The 22,316-nt window shown below is 42.6% G+C and overlaps 1 protein-coding gene and 1 long non-coding RNA gene across 2 annotated transcripts; one reads left to right on the top strand and one right to left on the bottom strand.

Moving 5' to 3' along the window:
• Nucleotides 1-8,420: 8,420 nt before the first annotated feature.
• Nucleotides 8,421-11,894, bottom strand: LOC110287664 (class I histocompatibility antigen, Gogo-A*0201 alpha chain-like). The gene is made up of 7 exons (XM_085833181.1): nucleotides 11,771-11,894; nucleotides 11,261-11,530; nucleotides 10,741-11,016; nucleotides 9,930-10,205; nucleotides 9,701-9,803; nucleotides 9,225-9,482; nucleotides 8,421-9,117 (listed from the first exon to the last, which is right to left on the bottom strand). The coding sequence occupies exons 1-5, from the start codon at nucleotides 11,838-11,840 to the stop codon at nucleotides 9,703-9,705; spliced, it is 993 nt and encodes a 330-aa protein (XP_085689307.1). The 5' UTR covers nucleotides 11,841-11,894; the 3' UTR covers nucleotides 8,421-9,117; nucleotides 9,225-9,482; nucleotides 9,701-9,702.
• On the top strand, nucleotides 10,285-13,241 carry LOC147000423 (uncharacterized). The gene is made up of 3 exons (XR_015045966.1): nucleotides 10,285-10,810; nucleotides 11,363-11,582; nucleotides 12,570-13,241. It is a non-coding gene; the product is annotated as an uncharacterized LOC147000423 (long non-coding RNA).
• Nucleotides 13,242-22,316: the final 9,075 nt, after the last annotated feature.

Raw genomic sequence — 22,316 nt, 5'->3', positions numbered from 1 at the left:
TCTACTCCTTTTGGGTAAATTTTCTTCCATTTTTTTCTAGAGCTTTTAGATGTGTTGTCAAGCTGCTAGTGTGTGCTCTCTCTAGTTTCTTTTTGGAGGCACTCAGAGCTATGAGTTTTCCTCTTAGAAATGCTTTCATTGTGTCCCATAGGTTTGGGTATGTTGTGGCTTCATTTTCATTAAACTCTAAAAGTCTTTAATTTCTTTCTTTATTCCTTCCTTGACCAAGGTATCATTGAGAAGTGTGTTGTTTAGTTTCCATGTGAATGTTGACTTTCCATTATTTATGTTGTTATTGAAGATCAGCCTTAGGTGGTCTGATAGAATGCATGGGACAATATCAATATTTTTGTATCTCTTGAGGCCTGTTTTGTGACCAATTATATGGTCAATTTTGGAGAAGGTCCCGTGAGGTGCTGTGAAGAAGGTATAGCCTTTTGTTTTAGGATAAAATGTTTTGTAGATATCTGTTAAGCCCATTTGTTTAATAACTTCTGTTAGTTTCACTACTTTCCTCCACAGAAGGGAGGAAAGTAGGGTGTTTCATTGGGATCTGCTTATCCCCTGGTAATAGATGAGGAAAGTGAGGAGAGGCCACAGAGAAGAAGATCTGCAACAGAGGTGGAAATGAGAATGAAGCGTCAGACTTGGAATAATGGAGAAGATGTGTAGATCTAAAATTAGCTTACCTGCTTTCTTGGAGCAAGTGACCTGTAGATTCCTAAGGAATGCCTGTTGGCTTTGGGGACTGGGATAAGCCATGAGTGGGAGAGAAAGAAATTTGGACTAGAAGATCTGTGTGGTCCACTGGAGAAAGGGGTAGACCAAAAGGGGAGTCACAGCAGATGGTTGACTGTGGAACAGGGAATGAGCCTGGGAAATTGGATTTTGGGTAGCTGAAATAGAGGTGAAGATCTGTAGTTAGCCTCTCTTTTTCCCAGGCTGGAATCTCTCTTCTTGATTTACTAGTCATTTGAAGATCCTTCCTTGACTTCCTTGCAATGATGGAGGGAGACCTGGAATTGTAACCTGCAATAATTCTCATTATACTCTAAGTTGCTTTTTAAACATTTTTAGTTTTTTTACTTTGAGATTATAATTGACTATATTTCTCCTTTCCTTCTTCTCTACCCCATAAAACTCTCCTATTCACTTCCAAATGGATGACTTCTTTTTTAAAATTACTGTTATTATGTGCCTGCTCCACGTGTGTTTGTGTGTGTGTGAGAGAGAGAGAGCACGCGTGCACATGCTCCACATACCACCCCTCCACTCCTATATATTACCTGCTCAGCCTATATAACAGTATTCGTATATATGTTTTCAACCTGCCCATGTGGTATTGGATAACCATTTGATGCTTTCCTCTGTGGAAGACTATCCCTCCCACTCCAAGATTTCCTTAGGTGCCTGTTGTTCTTTGTGGATGCCTGAGGCCTCCTGGACTTTTCTTTGGTCACTTTGTCATGAATATTGGCATTGTCTCATTCAGCCGAAGTTTGGGCAGACATGTTGGTGGGATTTTATGGATACAGCTACTGATATTCCTAAGAGATGCTCTATCACAGCAAACTCCCTGTCTCTTCCATTCTTCCCACCCCTTCTCTGTTTGATAATATTTCCTTACATGCAGGAGTGTCTAAGTTGCCCTTTTTTTTTTGTTAAACTTTTATCACATCTAGTAGATTAATGGCTTTATTCCAGGTGCCTCCAACAGCAAAGGAGAGTCCAATCTCTGCTGAATAGGTAGTCAGATTTCCCCACTCACAGTGTCTTGATTATTCCAGGAATAGTAGTGTGTGAAAGACTGCTCACAATGTAAGTGTCTAGAACTAATTAATATTAATAGCTATTCCAGAGTTTAGCACAGCCTTACCCATGTTCAACATCTGCTCTACATCTAGAGAGAGGTGGGTTCTTCTAAATCACCTCAGCATTAAAGGACCCTGATTTATTAACTCCCACAAAGTGAAAAGTAATTTGCATGCATAGGTGTTCCTGATGCATGCTGGTTGCTCTTTTAAGCCATTTCACTTAGGCCCCAAAGTAATCATAATTTAACCTTTGTATGGCAGCAGAGTGTGAAGAATTGTCACAATCGTACATTTAATGTCACCATATGTTCATGTCAGCCTAAGTCTAGGTATCAGAATTTAAACAATCTTTGAAAATTATTAAAGTCTCTTTAATATACTGACTACAAAGCAAAAAAACAAAACAAAACAAAACAACCCCCCACCCCCCCCCCCCAAAAAAAAACCCAAAAAACAAGCCAAAGAGCTTCATGAGCATTGCAGTGTAGCAATGCCATATTGTTAGGTTGGTGATCTCCCTCTGATTTTTGTTTGCTACAAGGTTCAGGTATTGCTCTCATTGTGGGAGAAAGTATGCTGCATCTCAGCTACAAAAATGATCCTGAGCCCTTAGTGATCTGTTCATTGCCAGCTGACCCTGAAAATTGGACAGTAGATGGCAGTAGAGCAGCATGAAGGGAAAGCATGGGCTTTCTGTGTCTTGTAGGCTTCTTGCCAGGTGCCTGCAAAATGAGCCTCCAGCATCTGTTCCCATAGCACCAGAAGCAGCTGCTGCACCCAGTGTCTGCAGCACACAGTAACTCCAACAAACAGCAGTGTCTTAGTCAGGGTTTCTATTCCTGCACAAACATCATGACCAAGAAGCAAGTTGGGGAGGAAAGGGTTTATTCGGCTTACACTTCCATGCTGCTGTTCATCACCAAAGGAAGACAGGACTGGAACTCAAACAGGTCAGGGAGCAGGAGCTGATGCAGAGGCTATGGAGAGATGTTCTTTACTGGCTTGCCTCCCCTGGCTTGCTCAGCCTACTCTCTTATAGAACCCAAGACTACCAGCCTAGGGATGGTCCCGCCCACAAGGGGCCTTTCCCCCTTGATCACTAATTGAGAAAATGCCTTACAGTTGGATCTCATGGAGGCATTTCCTCAACTGAAGCTCCTTTTTCTCTGATAACACCAGCTGTGTCAAGTTGACACAAAAATAGCCAGTACAAGCAGCTTCCTCAGATGCCCTCCAGGGGTTTCACTCAGGAGTGGCCTTCTGTGAATAGGTTTTGGTTGGACTCTACTATATTAGAAGTCCTCCATTGGGGTCCTTAGCAAGGAAAAAAAATTAAAATCACATCCCCTCTTGTTTTTCATAGACTAACTGTAATGATTAATCTTTTTGTCATGGTGAATGGATTTAGGGTCATCTATGAGACAAACCTTTGGGCATGCCTTCAAACGCATTTACAGAAAGGTTTAACTAAAGGAAGGTGACACTATAATCTTAGACTGTAGCCCTAGACTAAATATAAGGGGGGAAAAGAAAAAGCCAGGTGAGCTCTGCATTCCTGGTGCTGAGTGTCCTGATTGGTTGAGACCAGAGCCAGCAGCCTCCCATGCTGCTGTCACAGAGATGCTATACTGAAGTGGAAACTTAGGGATTCTTTGGAAAGTCATTGTGTTGGCAGATGCTGCTTTGGTGGGGTAAACATGAATGAATGCTTTCCTGACGCAGATATTAGGAAAAATATGGTTTGCTAAAGCAGACATGTGAAGGAACATTTTTTTCTGAAGCAGACACAGGTGAAAGGGAGTTTTGCTAGAGCAAACATGTGAAATGATGGAGGATTCTTCACTCATTCCATGCATGTATTGATTCATCTTACATGTGTTGTGGAGCTCCTTTCGTCTATCAGGAGTCTATAGAGAGAAACACACCACAACCTCCTGGTGGTGTGCTGGCAGCTTCTTCTTATATCCTTGGACTCCAGCTGATTGGCAGAGTGATGTCAGCTTATAAAGACTAGAGTGAAGATTTGCTAAGACAGACTCATGTGCCAAGGCAAGACACTTGATGGCTGGGGTGGGGGAGTATAAATGGGACTCAATGGATGATGAGAGGGGCTTGCCTGTAAAACTAGCTTTGCAAGACTTCTTGATTTTCAATTTGTTAAGAAAGGTACAGGTGAGAACTTCTAGTGTTCCTGGTTGTCCTAATCTCTCCTGCTGACTCGTGTCAATTTGGCTGAGTCCTGGCTGTTCCTGCAAGATTGTGCCACCACTGCTGATTCCTGTTTTGTTTCCAGACTCTACCAAACTGGGCTGCTGGTAGATTGTTGAAGTAGTTGCATATATTTGCAAGCTGCTGTTGCTGACTTGTGAACTGAACTGCTTATCTGACAATGTAGGTGGGATTTGCTCTAAATAACAATTTCTAAACAGGATCACTTTGCCTGAATCCTAATAACCTTTCTTTCCCACTCCCTCTGGTGGATAATGGGAAGAAAGGAGGTTAAAACACTTAAGAAACATTATTAAAAGTTAGGGTTAGAAAAATTTAAGCCTACACCATATCATCTTGTTTCCCCTCCCATGGCAGACTGTTCTTTCCAACTGTGAGCCAAAATAAGCCTGTTATCTTAGGCTGTTCTTGTCATATATTTTGTTGTACCAACAAGAAACATAACTAATTTTTCTGAATGCAACTATTTTTCTGATCTCTAATTTCCAGCGTCAGGATAAATTAGCTCAAAATTCACTCTTAATCTCCTAAGGTACATTTTTCATTCATGCATTATTAAAGATTAGTTGTAGATCTGAACATTAGGGTCTAGGATGGCATAGGATTCTTTGGGAATTCCCTGGTTGTCATGACAAATCTGGAAGAACAGCAAGTGCTCTTGTTCCCTGAGGCATCTCCCCACCTCCAATGGTTTGTTATGGTTAAATGAGACAAGTTCCATGGATCCTGATAGCATATCTGTCTTATGCTTTCTGGAGATGAAATCCAGGTATTTTTGTGTGTTGGACAAAGCACTATACTAATTGAGCTACATCCCAGCCCTCCTCTCCCCTGTTGTCTCTGCTTTAAACTATATGATTTCTGTACCACAACTCTTTCTCTCATCCTATAGTTCATAAGATGAATTAAATACCTGTCTTCTGTGGACCCCAGTATAAGCCTGATAAACCCTCAGTAAGTGCCTGACACCTTTTAAAATTTTGATTTTACTTTGCATGTATGGATATTTTGCCTGCATGTTTGTCAGTGTACCACATGCATGCAGTACCACAGGAGACCAGAAGATGGCAACAGACATCCTGGAACTGGAGTTCCAGACTGTTGGGGTAAACTAAGATACTGACTGATACAATGAATTATTTAATAGTTTATGTAAAGCACTGAGTGATACTCAGTTCTAAGATTAACCTCACTTGCCACCTGGAACAGAATGACATGGAGAAATAGCTGAAACAATGCCTTATTGTCCTTAATATCCTGCTGGCTCACAAATTGTAAAATTGCTTGTCAGCCCCACCTTGTGGTCTTAGAGTACAGAATGAGAATGCAAACCAGAAATAGGCCTTTTTAGGAGCTATCCTGGTTTTTAAATTCACAGGTGCCTATGCCTCTCTTGCGCTGTGGTGTTGGTGTGCTTTGTTCAGAGATTCCTACGAGGCTGTGTGGTACAAGGTAGGTGCTGGGAATTAGACCACAGTTCTCTGGAGGATCAGCCAGTGCTGTTCAGCTGAGTCAGCTCTCCAGCCCCCACCTGACACCTTTATAACCCTTACACAGTGACTGTCTTATCTTCATACCACTAGAATAGCTGTTTTTTTTTTTTTTAAAGACAGGCCACTTATCCCATTTTATTTCTTAGATATATTTCGATTGAAGTAGAATTGCATCATCTCCCTGGTTTGGGCTGCCACCTGGGGCCATGTTGTTGTCTGAGGGCCCTGTGGATCTGGCCATGTTGACTGGGGCATCCTAATAGAGTTGGCCTAAATGCCTGAGAGCAGGAAAGATGGCCCTGAACCTCAGCAGTTGCAGTAGTCAGGAGATCAGGCCACATACCTCCCCCAGGAAGCACAGGTTACTAGTAGTTTGTCTGCAGGGATTGTGGGTGAGCATGTCCCAAGTATGTGAGCATGGGAAAGCTGGCTCTGCCACACATCTGCCATGCAGTGCTGTGGTTGAGGGAAAGAGGACCTCCCTTTATCTCTTGCCACCTGTGGCAGGTCAGGAGAGCTGGTCCCAAGGTCATGAAGCTGGCTCTGTTCCTCACTAGCTGCAATTCTTGGCAAACTAGGCTGTCAACCTTGCCTGGGCAATACAATAGAGCCCTGCTGGCATGGGTGCAGGTAAACCTGCTCCAAAGGCATGAGAGCAGGAGAGCTAACTCTGTCTCTTGCTGGGTATAGCCCTGGGTGAGCTAGTTGGGGGCAGTGATGGAGAGCCTGACCTAATGGTGATGGTGCAGAATATCTGGCAGGTTAAACACCAACTCAGATAAGACCCAGTCCAAGGTCCAGGGCTTTGAGTTGGCTCACCCCAACATGTATCCCATCTATGAAGCACATGAAGGGGTTGACCAACAGATCTCAAGCTGCAGGATCTTCTTGACACAGGTCAATCACAAGGTATCCAACAGGAGTCCTGGTGATGATCCAGGATTGATAGTGTGGTAGAAGCCTGTGGTTTTGACCCAGACTAATGACTCATTCCAATGAATATTTGCAAATAAAGAAGTGTGGACAAATATACTGTGAGATACATTGAGATACACTACAGTTTCCACAATGAGCCTCTTTCCCCCTTTTTCTTCTGGGAGCGAGAGTTTGCAAGGAAAGAGGGTGGGTATGGAGGGACAGGAGAGGAATGGGATTGCGGTGCATGATGTGAAGTTCAGAATGAATCAGTAAAAAGTTAAATTAGCAGTGAGTCTTTCTACCTCAAGATTTAGTGAGGAAGGAGGAGGAGGAGGAGGAGGAGGAGGAGAACAACAACAACAACAAGAACGACAAGAACAACAAGAGGAAACAAACAAGCAAACACACACCTTCCAAGGTTACCTAGTCCCTTGAGTTTCAGTTAATTTCTGATGTAATTTTGACAGCTATGAATAACTAACTTGATGGCCCTGGGTCACTGAGTCCCACTTTTTTCCTCAGATTATGGTTATTTGATATCGTCTTTAATGAAGTATATATCTTAAGACTTGCACTTCCTAAGGCAGTCAGTATAAATTGATACAATACACATGAACATATTTATTATGGAGACCTACATAAACCCTAAGCATGTATAGGCATTTTTTCCATGAACTGATTGAGAATTAGTGATTTATTGGGCACTGTGCTGGGACTGCACAGGACTTGTGAAAGGACCAGGATGACATGGATCTAGTTAAAGAAATTAATGTCCAAACACTACTCCCAGGATTCTATACCTAATATTTGGTCTGTGTGAGAAAGAAAGCTGTAGTGACTCCTAGTTCCCTGAAGCTAATCTTTCTCTTATACAATACCTGTGTCTCTCACTCCTATTGGAAGTGTTAGAACACTATGTAGTGTAGTTCTGACTCAAAGAGTCAGAAAGATGGTTCGCTGGTTAAGAGCATATCCTAGGAATCTGAGTTTGGTTCTCAGCATGCTTAATAAGGCAGTTTACAACTGTCTGAAATGCCATCTCCTGGGGCTCCACTGCCTTCTTCTACCATCCAAGGGCACTGTATTTCTGTACACAAACACTCATCTCACACCTCTCTCTCTCTCTCTCTTTCCTCTCTCTCTCTCTCTCTCTCTCTGTCTTACATAGTCACATACACAGAAGGAGACATATACACAATAAAAGCACACACATAAACACACACACACACACACACACACACACACACACACACACACACACAATTAGAGGGTACTTGTTATTTGGTAAGAGCACTGGTTGTTATTCCAGAGAACTTGTGTTTGGTTTCTAATGTCTCCATGACAGTCCACAGCTGTCTGTAACCCACATTCCAATGAAGGAAAGATTAGTTTTAGAAGTAAGCAACCATGTTTGAAAGTGACATCTATATGAGGGCCAGACAGAATGATGAAATAGAGAAAGATTTGAGAGAACAAGTCAGAAATAGGATATGCTCAACTCTCATGAGAACAGCAGCAAGAGGGAAAAGTGTGGTGTGGTATGTGGTGTGTGTATTGAAGTTTTACTATGACAGTTTTACAAAGTTAGATTACAGAGAGAACATGCAAGGCACAGGTGAAGACAGAAGTAGCCAGAGAATGAGAAGGAGCCAGGGGATTTAGAACCGATTGCCAAAGTTAGTATGAGGCCAACAAAGCAACTCAGTCAGAAGCTGAGAAAAGCGGGATTGAATAAGTCAGCTTGGAAGATTAGGTTGTATGGAGGCTGGAAGCTTTCAGGCATAAGAACAGAAAAGGACATGCTCTGGTCTCATTCCAAGTCACATATTCTCACAGCTAAGGTTCAGCTTTCATCTTATATCATCATCTGGGGAAATAAAACTGTCATTTACAAGAAACCTCTACTTAAGTGGAGATGAGTTTCTTCCCTTGGGAAGAAGAAAATTTAAAGACAACAAGAATGAATCAAAGTTCAAGTTTATTGGGAAGAGAAAGGAACAGATTTAAATATGAGGTTGAAGAGAAAAAATGGCATTCAGAAAAAGATAGAGAAGACCCAGTGAATGGATTTCAACTTCTCAAGACAGGGTTGCTGTGGTATTCGTCTTGCTTTCATTGGGTTTACTCATTAAATACACCATAGGAAGAAGTCAAACAATAAGAAATTAACAAAATCCTCATGTTAAACTTGGAAAAATAAATTTACAGCTCATTGGAAACTGAAGGTCCGTTTCTGATGTCGGTCTACCAGACCTGCCTCTCCTGACAGGAGACAGAGACCTGGGCATAGGTGTCAGCCATTGAAAGAAAAGTCAGGAGCTTTTGAAGTCACCGAAGATTGTATCTCACACAATAGAAGGAAATAATGAAGAACAAATGCTGATTGGTGATTATTAAAACATGATACCAAATAGGCATCCATACCAACCATAACTCCATTCTAGCAAGTGGCCCCAGCTCAGCAACATGTTCTTCAAGTATTTCCTATCCTACTAGGAGAGATGCATCCAATCTCTGGGCACTGTCCATGTCTATGGCGGTACAGCATCAGACCTGTTAAGGGCCCACAGCCATAGGGCCCAGAGGGAAAATGTGTAAGCACCCACAATGAGTACCTGTCTTTCCTATTGCAAGGGGCTCAGAAACCTACTCTTACTTAATTACTGGCAGGCCATTTTTTTTTCAAATTTTTATTAGATATTTTCTTCATTTACATTTCAAATGCTATCCTGAAAGTCCCCTATACCCTCCCCCCACCCTGCTCCCCTACCTGGCAGACAAATGATAGATGTCTATTTCCCTAATGTGGGAAGAGGGCAGCCAGTGAGAGACTGTGGAAGCAATAAAGTTGTGGGAGTAGAAGAATCTCCTGTTCAAACCCCCGGTAAGTTTCTTGAATCGTGACTGCACCTCCATAGATCAGGAGAAAACACAATAGAAGATGGTATGTAAAGACGACTTAGTGGTCTTCTGTTGTCTTAGTGGCCTTAAGTCTGTTGTCAGCAGGGACCTTCTCTGTGACATCTCTCTGTTTGTGGGGAATCAGAATCAGGTCTCCATCACCTCCATCAAGAGGACAGTGGATCTTTCTATATTTCCTTTATGCTTTATGATAGAGTTAATGTCAGCACACAAGCTCCAGAGCCTGAGTGGATGCATCTTTCTACTAATGAGGCAGGGTACTTTTATACCTTAGCCTTGAGATCTCTAGGAAGACAAGGACTCAGACCCCAATCCCTTTCTTACCTTTATTTCTTCCACACCAGAAAAATGACCACAGATCCCACCACCAAAGTTCCAAGAACCAGGCCGATGAGAATTGCTATTATGGGGATGGTTTGTGGAGGCTCTGAGGAGAAAAAGGAAGGAAGAGTGAGGAGTCTGACCCTAGCTATCAACCCTGATTCTGCTCTGGTTTTTCAAAGAGCTCATAGTTTTCCCAACAGCAGAGTGTGTACTCACACCCACTCCTTACCCCATTTCAGAGTGAGAGGCTCAGGTAACCCTTCATGGTGCACATGACATGTGTATCTTAGCTCTTCTCCAGAAGGAACCACCACAGCTGCCCACTTCTGGAAGGTTCCATCCCCTGCAGGCCTGGTGTCTGGCAGCTCCATGTCCTGGGTGTGGTTGTTCCTATCCCTCTTCCAGGTCATGGTGATATCAGCTGGGTAGAATCTCAGGGCCCAACACCTCAGGGTGACATTCCCTTCAGGTCTTACATGGTGGGTCCCATGTGTTTGGGGGGCATCTGAGGAGAACAATTGGAAAATTCAGGTATTTTGCACTCCTCTGGGGGCCTGAGCAGTGCTCATGGGATCATTCTTGGAAAGGGTGGGAAACGTGGATGAGGGAGGGAGCAGAGTCAACGCAGAAGCCTAAACTCAGGATCTGTTTGGAATATTTTACAATAACCATGAGCCAACTCAGAGCAGGTAACTCTGGGTCTCCTGCTAGACAAATAGACTTCTGGTTCTGACTGGGGAAGGGGTCTAGGGACTCAGCAACCCTGGAGTCAGACATTCAATGTCATTGTGCATGGACAGTGATCAGGCCTGAGATGGAAGGCAACTGCTGTTAATGGACACACTGAGCTGTCCTGGGAGAAGGCTGAATCCTCTGGAGAGTCCCTCTCTCATGTTGAGTCAGGAAACAGAGGAGCTCTCTTTCCCCTTTGATGCAAGACAGTGTAAGCATTCCAGCTGCTCCCTGCTGAGGAGGAGGCCTCAGGGAGGCAGGAGCTCCAATCTCAGAAAGCAGAAGGGGTTGTCAAGGGCCTCTCTTACCAGAGCGCAGCAAAGTCTCCTTTCCAAGGTCCAGGTATCTAAGAAGCCTTTGTACACACTCCCCTTGCAGGTAAGTCTTCCACCTTTTTGCCTCACTCATATTCTCCCACCTGCTCTTCATGTATTCAGCTCCCTTGCCCTCTGCAGTCCAGGAGCTCAGGTCCTCATTCAGGGTTAAGTAATCATAGCCATAGTAGGTGAGCCGGAAGTGACCATGAAGGAAGCGCCCATCATTAGCCACATTGCAGCCATATACTTCCTGCAGGGTGTGATAATCTGCCCCACCCCCATTCAGCCCCTGGTCACTGTGAGGCTTCTTACCTCCCTCCCAAGCCCCCAGGATTTTGTCCCCAACTTAACCCTTAACTAGATCACAATCTGTGGTTCTTTCTGGTCAAAGACCTCCAGGGGTCCCTTCGACTATGGATGCATCTCTGACTTGGGGACCTAGAGTGGAACTTATTGGGGTCAGACCACGAGGACATTGATTTGTCATGACCTCAGAGCTGAGGTGACTCACCGTCCATTCTGTGTTCATATTTTTCGATCATGAAGTAAAGAATTCGTCTTTCTATCTGTGACAAGAGCAGAACTTTTGTTGTCTCCACGTTCCAATATTTAGGTAGTTCCTGCTCCATCCATGCAGCCCGAGGTTTTAAAGTAGCCATTGGTTCTTTGCTGTCAAATCCCTGATACTGTATAGAGTCTACATAGCTGATGTGGATGAACCGGGAATTAATCATGCCAGGCTCCAAAAATGCAATGTTGAAAGTCTGCAGCCAGTGTGAGCCTGTGGGTGATGCACATTGAAACCCTGACTCTTCAGCGTGGACCCAGAGCAGGTTGGTAGGGAACAGAGCAGGGGTGGTGGTGTGTGTCTATGGACCTGAGTTGCAGCAGAGGATCAGGGGTGATCCAGCTAGGGGATCAGTGAGGGTCTGGTTAGGCAAGGGAGAAGATGCAGAGATGAGGATTTCCGGTGTTGTTTCCAGCTCCCCAAAAGGCCAATTCCCTCCAGTCCCTCACCCACCTGCACAATACTGGTTCAGGTCCATGGCCACCAAGAGGAGGAGGAGTGTGCAGCATCCAGGGTTCCTCATCCTCTCTGATGAGTGGAGTCTCAATCAGGACTAGTATGTCTTCACTTTATAAACTGATGTGGCTGATGTTGATTGGCTTCTCTTAGATTTCCCAAAGGCAGTGATGTAGATCTGATGGGGTGGGTGTTGGAGAGATCAATTCCTGGGTTTGGGGGATTTCTAGGGTACTAATTCCCCAACTTGCACCAGTTCTACAGCTTTGTATTCTGGCATCATTTTCTAAGCACTAGTGTGTCCTTCTGGTCCAAGTTACAACATCCTGGAGTCCTAGCCCAGAGGCCTGTAAGTCAACAATGGTCTAACATTTCAATGTTAGAAACTCTGTACACGCTTAGTCTTTGTGTAGCCTTCTGTGGTGACTGTGCTTGTGTGGATTATAGCAATCCATATCTATTATGGTAGGAACTGGACATTTTGAGATTTTTAATTCAATGTAGATATTGATTACTATCTGAATGTAAGCTGAATGAAAAGAGAAAGGACAATTTTCTGAAATGGTAAATGCCACCCAAGAAGACAGTTTTGGACATTTCACATTTCTGGGAATCTTTATTTGCATCTTCCCCATCTTCCCCACCACAGATCATAGGATTTTGTGTCTTCTGTTTTCTTTATTTTTTATATATTTGAAATGCTAAAAATGCAGTTGCACATGTGTATTTTCCTAGAAACAATTTTAAGACTCAGTTTTATTTGTATGAATTTTGTGTGTCTCTGTGTGTATTCAAGGGGCAGGTACTCATAGATTCCAGAAGAGGCAGTCAGAAACCCTGGATCTGGAGTTAAGGAACATGTGGCCTGCCAGACTCAAGTGCTAGGAAATCAATTCTGGTCCTCTGCAAGAGCAACAAGGGCCCTTCATATGAGTTTTCTTTTGAAGTAGCATCTCACTATGTAGCCTGGATGATCTGGAAGTGGCTATGTTTACCAGGCTGGCCTAGCACTCAGAAATCTATGCCACTGGCTCCAAAATGCTCAGAATAAAAGGAATTTGCCCACCAAGTGGGTTAATTGTAATTTTTTCTCATTGATAAGTCACCAAATGGGCACAGGTGGTACTTCCTCAAGGTTGTCCACACCAAGAACATCAAACATCATTGAATTCTTCATTATTGGTTGCATTCACATCCAGAGGAGAATCTTGCACACTGAATGGATGCTAGGTTAATAAATATTATTTCAATGTACTATGTTTTTTGACCAAGTCCTTTACATACAAACTGTGAATAGGTCAGTCATTAATATGGCCACATATTTTCCATAGAAAACTTTGGAAGCTTTTACGTTCATTGTGATGAATTCTTGTACTCAAAATCACTAATGTTATCTTGGGAGCTTAGATATTATCTTTGTTGTAGTCAGCTAGGTCAGGGATCAGTTGCTGATGAAAGGACTTTTAAAAAATTTTATGTTTTTGGAGGAACACCTCATTTTTAGTTGTTCCTTAGGCAGGTTCTTTATTCAGCTATCTGGATTGAGATCCACTACCTGTAAATGAAGAGAGTCTAGACTGGCTGCTGTACAGTTCTGTGAAGTTTGCAAGAACCTCTGTTCATGTCACTTGCAGTGATGTGACTCTGAGTTCAGTCCTGGCTGGTCACAATTCAGTCCTGGTTGGAGGCTCTGGGCTCAGGGCTGGGAATGCTGCTTCGAGATGTCAACTTCCAGCATTCTGCAGCCTATGATTTGCCTGGAGGGGAGGATTTCCTTTTGGGAGTCTTGGAACAGCTTGAGTGATTCCCTAGTGATCACCTGTTTTGTTTTCTGATCTCTTATTAACAGCCTTCCCAGTGCTGCTGGCATATGTGACTCAGTGGATTATCCAAAGCAGTGCTTCTCAACCTTCCTCATGCTGGAACCCTTTAATACAGTTCCTCATGGTGTGGTGACCCCCAACCCTCATATTACCTTTTTTGCTACTTCATAACTGTCATTTGTATTTTAATCTCAATGTAAATATTATTGAATACAGAGGTTTGCCAAGGCAGTTGCCGACCTCTGGTTTAGAAACACTGATATAAAAGGCTGTGGTTAGGCCATTGTTGAGAACTAGACTATAGTTAATTGTGTAAATCTTTGGAATCCTTATTTCTTTTTGATTCTGTTAAATTGACATGGAATTTATGAACATGAGGCTATTAGAGTGTGTCTTCATAGCAATAGAAAACCTAAGGCAGTGTAAAATATTATTTAATACTAAAAATACTCTCTAACAGAATTCTTCTAATGTATCAGGGAATGGTTGTGTATGCCTGTAACACTTGTCATTGGGAAGCAGAGGAGTTCAAGCCTTCCTGACCTAGAGGGGATTCATGTCTTAAAGAGAAAAAAAAAACCAACTAGCATTCACATTGCAATTAAATACTTCCTGTCTACAATCTCATCTGAAATGTTACTGCAATCTTTTCTCCACTCACATAAGTAGACACACTTCAGATTGTCTCAGGTGAACTAGCTGTCCTGGCACACCAGCATGAGGATTAGGAGTCAAGACCATGGAGATCCATGGTAGAGGGGAAACACAGGCTCACTCTGATAGACTGTCCAGAGAATGAACTGGGGAAATTTAGACAACAGCAGTCAGAGGAGGTGAGCCATGGCTAGAAATCTCTAGTTTATTTGCAAAGAAATAAAGGAAATGATACAGAGCAGACCAGGGAAGAGGCCTTCTTTCCTGTACTTTAGCTTAACCCTCATGGTAGGATCCTGCAGATGAACTTGGTGGGTAGGCAGCAGTCACTGACCTTTTTTTTTTTTCTCCCTTGCTTTGAGAACAGGAGAGTGAACCTTCCTCAGTGAAGCACCGAGGACAGGTCTAAGTCACTGTAGAGCCTTTAATGTAGTACTGTAAAAGCCTTAAACAAAGCACGATAGGGTCGGGACACTCAGGAACACATGGAAAAATCTGCCAGGCATAAGCCAGGGTGGCTTGGATAGAAACTATCAGAAGCATTGAGTGTTGGCAAGAATCATGCACCTTATTAGCAAAGTAGAAGAGGAAATGTTATTAAGCAGTAAAAGGGGATAGTCTAGAATGCATAAAGGGGCGACTGTGGGCTTAGCAAGCCTCCTCACTGAATAGAACTCACCAGAGCTATAGTAAAGACAGAAAATTCCATTGTGCACTCAGTAACAGGTATTTTAATTCAGGAGAGAGAGAGAGAAAGATAAACAAATGTTGCAAGTAGACACAGCAGGAGAGATAGTGGAAAACACTCTCCACTCTGTACCCAACCAGCATAGTTTTTTTTTTCAAAGACCTCTACTGAGCTGGCGGTTTGTTAGCCCCAGTCTCTCCAGTAACCACACTCTCAGGACAGTCAGAGGATTGGAATATATGCTGAAACCTGGCAGAATCAGATACACAGGATGGAAGAAGCTTTAAATCAGACCATGTAGAATTCAGTGTGGTAGAAATCTGTCAGGCCCAGAGTCTGCACAGACTATTGACACGGGTTTCCAAGAGTGTGGTCCCTAGATGGCAGGAAGATCCTTACAGAGGTCAGGTCATGTTTCAAAATGGGACTGCCAAAGGCATGTCTAGAGTGTGAGCAGCATCTGAGTCTTGACTCATGGGGTGTGCCTAGTGGTGGGACCACTAACTTCTGTGGTGTCAAACTGTGAAGGATTGCTCAGGGGTGCAGTAGACATCTGGGAACCCAGGAAGGATTCCCAAGGGCATCAAGGCTGCAACCAGCAAGCAGGTGAGACTGCATTCAGACTTTATATCCCACAGGGCTGTCTGTCTTCCACGGACATCTAACCCTCCCCAATTTCTCTTTTTCTTTTTTCTTTTTGGATATTGTCCAAATTGCTCTCCAACCCACCCACTCCTGCTTCCTGGCCCTAGCATTCCCCTGTATTAGGCATATAATCTTTGTAAGACCAAGGGCCTCTCCTCCCAGTGATGGTTCTACCAGGCTGCTTTCTTGTCATAGCAGGTAATATATTCAATGCCAAGAACGCAGGTCCTACCAGGACATCACACTTTATTTTCTGTATCAGGTTTTACTCATGCTTAATACATGAGTCAGCCACCTACTATGGTAAGAAATATTAAAACACTAGAAACATGTGTATCCTCAATAAAGAAGTGTGACATTGTGGTTCAATGGAAAAGAAAAGTTTAGTCAGTGATGGAGATTTCTAAGTCAGCTCTGCTGAGAGAGGGAGAGATGTCTGGGAAACGGACACAGGTTAGTGTAGAGAGAGGTTAGTGTTGTGGCCTGTCCTGGAGACATTCTTGCAGCAAGTCCCAGAGTCTCCTCTATATCTGGGACACAGCAACAAGCCTCTGGTAAAAGCATTTAATCTAAGCAACAGCTGTCCTCATGCTCATTGTATTCTGCAGGGAAGGAGCAACTGAGGTACAGGAAGTCTTTCTCAGTCTGTATGACCATTGCTTTCCATTTCCCACCCTGCCCTGCAACAGCTACAGAGCTAGGGAAGCTACCCCATGCCACAGATGCAAGCTGTGTCATCAAGGTAAGATCAGACCTAATAGAAGATGCTCCTGTGAACACAGAAGTGGGCAAAGGATGCTGCAACTACATAGGACCCAAGAAATGAATACGGGTAAGAAAGCCTGGGCCATTAATCTTTCAGACATTAAATGGTGGCCATAACATGGGTTGTTGATAATTTTAAAATGTTCCCAATGAATGTACAGAGTTTTGGGCTGAATGTTTGTGTCTTGAAGCTGTTTGGAATGTCAATGTAGTGTCACAGAGGGACACAGGAGAAATTTTGTGTAGACATCATCAGGGATCTGTGTGTAGTACATTATCGTTCTCACTTCCTACCACTTGTACACTTGGCCTCCTATGGACATGGTATGCATAGCCACCGAAAAAGCAGCTAACTCTATCGTGAACTTCTCGATCCTCTTAGGATCTGTGTGGTCTCTACTCACCAGAAGCTATGAATTAGTGAAGGAGACCTCGCCACACCAGTTTAAGACCATGACATAAGAGTAGGCAAGGAAACCCCAGATCAGCAAGAAGATGATCATACCAGGGAGTTTTGTAGGACTTTGTTTTCTTTTTCCTTCCTTGATTCTGTCAGCCAGATCAGAATCTGGATTAAGAGTTAGATGGAAGTTGTCAACAGGACAGGTATGGGGACCAGGGTAAGAAACTTGTCCCAAAACACTGCTCCTAGGATATCAGGGACCAGAGCTGAATCTGCAGTAAGGAAGCAAGGCTCTAGAAATTTGTCCCCTATAGTAAATCTTTTCATGACCCTTCATGTCTCTGTATGTCCCACTGGGTACTTTAAGCAAAGTCAATCAGCTTCTCCCAGAAGCTCAGAAATGTTTTGTGAATGAAATCGTTCTGGACTAAACCTGTACCATCATTTAGGAGGAAGACTTTGTTACCTGCAGTCCTCCTCTTGCTGCTGGTAGCCGTGCTGGCCTGCTCTCTGACTCTGACAAGTAATTATTGGTACTGAAATAAAGAATCTCATTCTGAAGCCACAAGGATGCTGTGCAGCATCACCACAGACAAGGGAAGTCTAGCTTTGGCCCTGTCCCTTCCAGCAACTCCAGGCTTCCCCTTTAGGCCCCCTGTGCCTGGATTCCTTTACTATCCAGGTCTAGAGCTGTGCTCTGTGTTCATCACCCCTCCCCCCCCCCCCCCCCAGCCTAGTGAACTTTCTGAGGTGCCAGGAGGAGGGCAGGGTACCACTGCATATTGGTTTCAGGCTCCTATGAGCTATGTTATTTCTATGCCCTTTATTCTGAGGCTGGCGTCCTGGAGCCCTGGGTCTCATTCATTCTTTAGTTGTATGTCAGACATGCAGATGTGGGAAACAATAGCGATCTTGGACTTGCTCTGCTACTACAGACTGAGGAGAGATGGTGAGTGTCAGAAGCTAGATAACAATAGACTAGGTAAGGCTGGTGAGATGGATCAGCTGGTAAGGGCACTGACTGTTCTTCCAAAGGTCCTGAGTTCAAATCCCAGCAACCACATGGTGGCTCACAACCATCTGTACTGAGATCTGATACCCTCTGCTGGTGTGCCTGAAGACAGCTACAGTGTACCTTTGTATAATAATAAATAAATCTTTTTAAAAATAGTAAAATTTAAAAAATTAGAGTAGCTAAACAGGAGTATCTGAAAAATGGCTTTGGCCCTTGATCTGGCTGAGTCCTTAAGGGAGACTATTTTCCATAATCTCTCCTATTGTGGTTATTTTCAATGTTTCTATCTTTTGCTCCCTTCCTTTTCTCCTACATTAATTAATAAATACTATTCATTTTTATTATGTGTATGACTTTTTCCCTGCATGTATGTCTAAGCACCATGATGGTATCTGGTGGCTGTGGAGATCAGCAAATGGGTTCAGATGCCCTGTGTTTGTAATGAGATAGTTGTATGTTGTTGTGCATGTGTTAGGAATTGAAGGCTAGTCTCCTGGAACAGCAGTCAGGGTTTTTTTTTTTTTTTTTTTTTTTTTTAAATCACTGGGTCATCTGTCCATCTCTGAGATCCCCCAAATAATTCTTCCTGAAAACCTATAGCAGTATTCTGGAGCTCTTTCTCTTTAACAGGCCTCCAGCCACTACTTCTCACAGGATGGGGACTTTGTGCACACACTCATCTCTATTTATGAAATGAACAATTGACTTTTGTTCTAGTTTGTGTAATTTCCTACTTAACTTTACCAATATAATTTGAGATGTCTGTAGATCATTTTTAATTCAGACACCTATTACTGAAGTTGCAGAGACTTTTTCATTGCACATTTTACTGAACTATCCTTGTGTGTTATGTTGTCCTCCATCCCTAGCAAGTGGGCATCTCTTCCTCCTCTGTTTTTGTTTTCTGTATCTACATGGTATGAGGCCCATCTTTAGTACTGAATAGGTATCTGTGGTCTTTCTCCTCAGGTTGTCTCTAATTCCTTACAGCCACAGGGGTGTGTCTTTGATGGTCCCCAAACCCTGGGTCTTTGAGCACACACAATTTTATTTTTCAATTATTAGTAGATATTTTATTCATTTACATTTTAAATGCTATCCTGAAAGTTCCCTATACCCTCCCCCTACCGTGCTTCCCTACCCACCCACTCCTACTTCTTGGCTCTGGCATTCCCCTGTACTGGGGCATATAAAGTTATCAAGACCAAGGGGCCTCTCTTCCCATTGATGGCTGACTAGGTCATCTTCTGCTACATATGCAGCTAGAGACACGAGCTTTGGGGGTACTGGTTAGTTCATATTGTTGTTCTACCTATAGGGTTGCAGACCCCTTCAGCTCCTTGGGTACTTTCTCTAGCTCCTCCATTGGGGGCCCTGTGTTCCATCCAATAGCTGACTATAAGGATCCACTTCTGTATTTGCCAGGCGCTGGCATAGCCTCACAAGAGAGAGCTATATCAGGGGCCTGTCAGCAAAATCTTTCTGGCATATGCAATAGTGTCTGAGTTTGGTGGTTGTATATGGGATGGGTCTCTGGGTGGGGCAGTCTGTGGATGGTCTTTCCTTCCGTTTTAGCTCCGAACTTTGTCTCTGTAACTCCTTCCATGGGTATTTTGATCCCCATTCTAATATGAATCGAAGTATCCACACTTTGGCCTTCCTTCTTGAGTTTCATGTGTTTTTCAAACTGTATCTCGGATATTCTAAGTTTCTGGTCTAATATCCACTTATCAGTGAGTGAGCACACACAATTTAAGTGTGCTATTATCATCAGAAGGTTTAGTGCCAAAGTCTGTTTTCTGACAATTTTAATGACCAAAGATCTGCAAATACAAAACAAAATAAGACCAAAAACCCAAACAAACAAACCAACGAAAGAGACACCTATAGTAAAATGTAGGAAAAGGAATTTATTAAATGTGGTCATATCTGAAGGAGAAGCAAGCCAGTTATGAGATTCTGTCAGTGTCTCCAGGTTCATTTTTAGAATTTTAACATGAGTTTTAGGGTTAACTATAGAAATTAGGAGTTTCCCCATGTCCCCTTCTGTAGTTCTACATTTTAAACATTTTTCCTTAATTCATAAACTGGAGATTTCTGACCATCACTCACCTCTTCTGATGGCAGTTGCCTAATTTGTCCCAGGTTATTCTATGGAGGTTCTTTCAAATTGTACATGCATGTTCTCTCACATCATTGGTCCCTGAACCTTGAACTCCTAATTTTTCTACCCCTACCTTTCATGTTCTGGCATTACAGGTGTGTGCAGTGATACAAAAGCCTTCTTTGAAATTGTAAAGTATTTCCACTTATCCATGTCTATAAGAAATGGCAGGAACTTATCAAGTAACATACACAGTTATTAAGTGTCCACTTTCAGTGTGCATTTTTGCTCTGGTTATGACTGTGTTGTGGTTATTTTTGTATTGACATAGGATCTCATGTAGTTTTTCATGGTCTTGGATTAGAGTCATGAAATGACCATGTGCTGTTCCAAAATATGACTTTTGTAAATACAATTTTAAACTACATTTTTTCATAAAAATTAAAAGGTATTAAAGATTCTTTTGAGCAGCTTTAGCCTCAATTTTATGGAATCCATTCCCACCTAACAGAATCAATGGCAAAATATTAGATTTGTTTACATTGGGAATGAAAGTAATGGAGGATTATGGTAACCTATAAACATTTTGGTAGGTCACCAGCTCTGGACTCCTGTCCACCAGGTCTGAATAGGGTAGCAGGAAACTACACAAAGAAAATCATTAAAATGAGGACTTTTCTAAAATAGAGAACAACCCTGACATTGCCATTCGAAATTTCTGGTTCTCCTTTTCCTGCACTCCTTTGGAATATAATTAATGGATATATTCTCAGACCCTCTAATGTACAATATGAATCCATCCATAGCCCACCAATCTTTCTCTATTCAGCTAAAACAGGGACAAAATCTCACCCCTCAAAGGAATACTTGTAATTCTGGACACTTGAATTCTTCACAATAAATTTAACAACTTCTTACACTTAAAATTTTTATGGGAAATTTGTGGTGATATTGACTGTTGAAAGATGATTTTGTGCACTGTCTATTCAAATTCTGATTTCTGTACCTAGATATGTGGTTGTAGTCCAGACTTTGGTATTGTCACTATTATGAATTATCACCTGACTCAGTATTTTAAAAAATATTTTCCATCATGTTTTCATGGACTATAATCTTAGAACTGAACACACGATAGCTGGGAAGGAGAGGAAAAGGCTGCAATTTCGGAGCCAGTGTGAAGGTGAGTGTGTGTAGGGGTCAAATGGGGATATAGATAAAGAAACAGGGAAGAGCTTGGCTAAGAAGGCAGGTAACAGGCCACATGGCTGAGAAGGGGCCTAGGCCAGCATTCCAGGATTAGAAGAGCTCAGAATTTTCTCAGCTATTGTACCTAGTGTTATTAATAATTATAAAGGTTCTTATGTCATTATTCAGGGCAAGGGAAAGCCTATAAAACCGATTTTTTACAATTTACAACTGACTTTCTTGATCATTTTTATTTAAATGTGTGAATACTTAAACCTTTAAGGTCTTGGTCAAACCTTGACCTCCTTTAAGAATAACATTTATGGACACAGTACATATGCCATGTACAATGCTCTCCCATGGATATAGAGGCAGAAGACATCAAATGATCCAATGATGTTGCAAGCCCACCAGGAAAACAACCTTGAAGAAGTGCGACACGTGCCAATTTAGTAATGCATCAAAGACAAACTCTACAAGGAGCCCAGTGGAGTGGATCCTGCTTGGGCATCTTGTCATTATGCAGGTCACTGTACCCTAATCTCTCCAGAAAGGAGGTTGGGGTCCCAGTAGACTGCAGTCATAAAGCGTTTTGAGTAGCCATGTGGATACTAGGAATCCCCACACGGTTTCCCTGGAAGACCAGCCAGTGCTCTTACCTGCTGAGATATACTTCTCTAGCCCAGACCTTTTGCCATTAAGCTCAGCATTGAGAAGACAGATGCAAAGGGATCTTGGTGTTCCAGACCAACTTGATTTTCATAACAAGTCCCAGGCCAGGTTAGTTTATATAACTATATCCCGTCTTCCAAAATATTCTAATGATATTAATAAAAAATTAATTAGCTCATAAAGAATTTTAAATTTCTTAAAATAAAATTTCATTATAATTATTGAATATGAAGAAATAAAATCTCCTGTGGCTGCTCAGATGACTCAGCAATGAAAGGCACTTGCTGTTCTTGCAAAGGACCAGAACTGGATTTCCAGCATAGACTTGCTAACCACAACCTTCTCTAATTACACTTCCAGTATTTATGGTGACTCTTTGTCATATACAGGCAACTGACTATTCTATTACTGGCCCCTGACACACTAATAAACATCCACAGAGACAGGGACAGAGAAATAGACAGAGACTGAGAGATAGGGACAAACAGATGCACACATAGAGATAGAGATATCGAGATAGAGATAGAGATAGAGATAGAGATAGGGATAGAGATAGAGATAGAGATAGAGACAGAGACTGACAGACAGA

This window comes from Mus caroli, unplaced genomic scaffold (assembly GCF_978045245.1).
Source record: "Mus caroli unplaced genomic scaffold, Mus_caroli_1 scaffold_18, whole genome shotgun sequence".
Lineage (NCBI taxonomy): Eukaryota > Metazoa > Chordata > Mammalia > Rodentia > Muridae > Mus > Mus caroli.
Note: the sequence above shows the minus strand (reverse complement) of the source record. Positions and strands in the feature narration are given on the sequence as shown.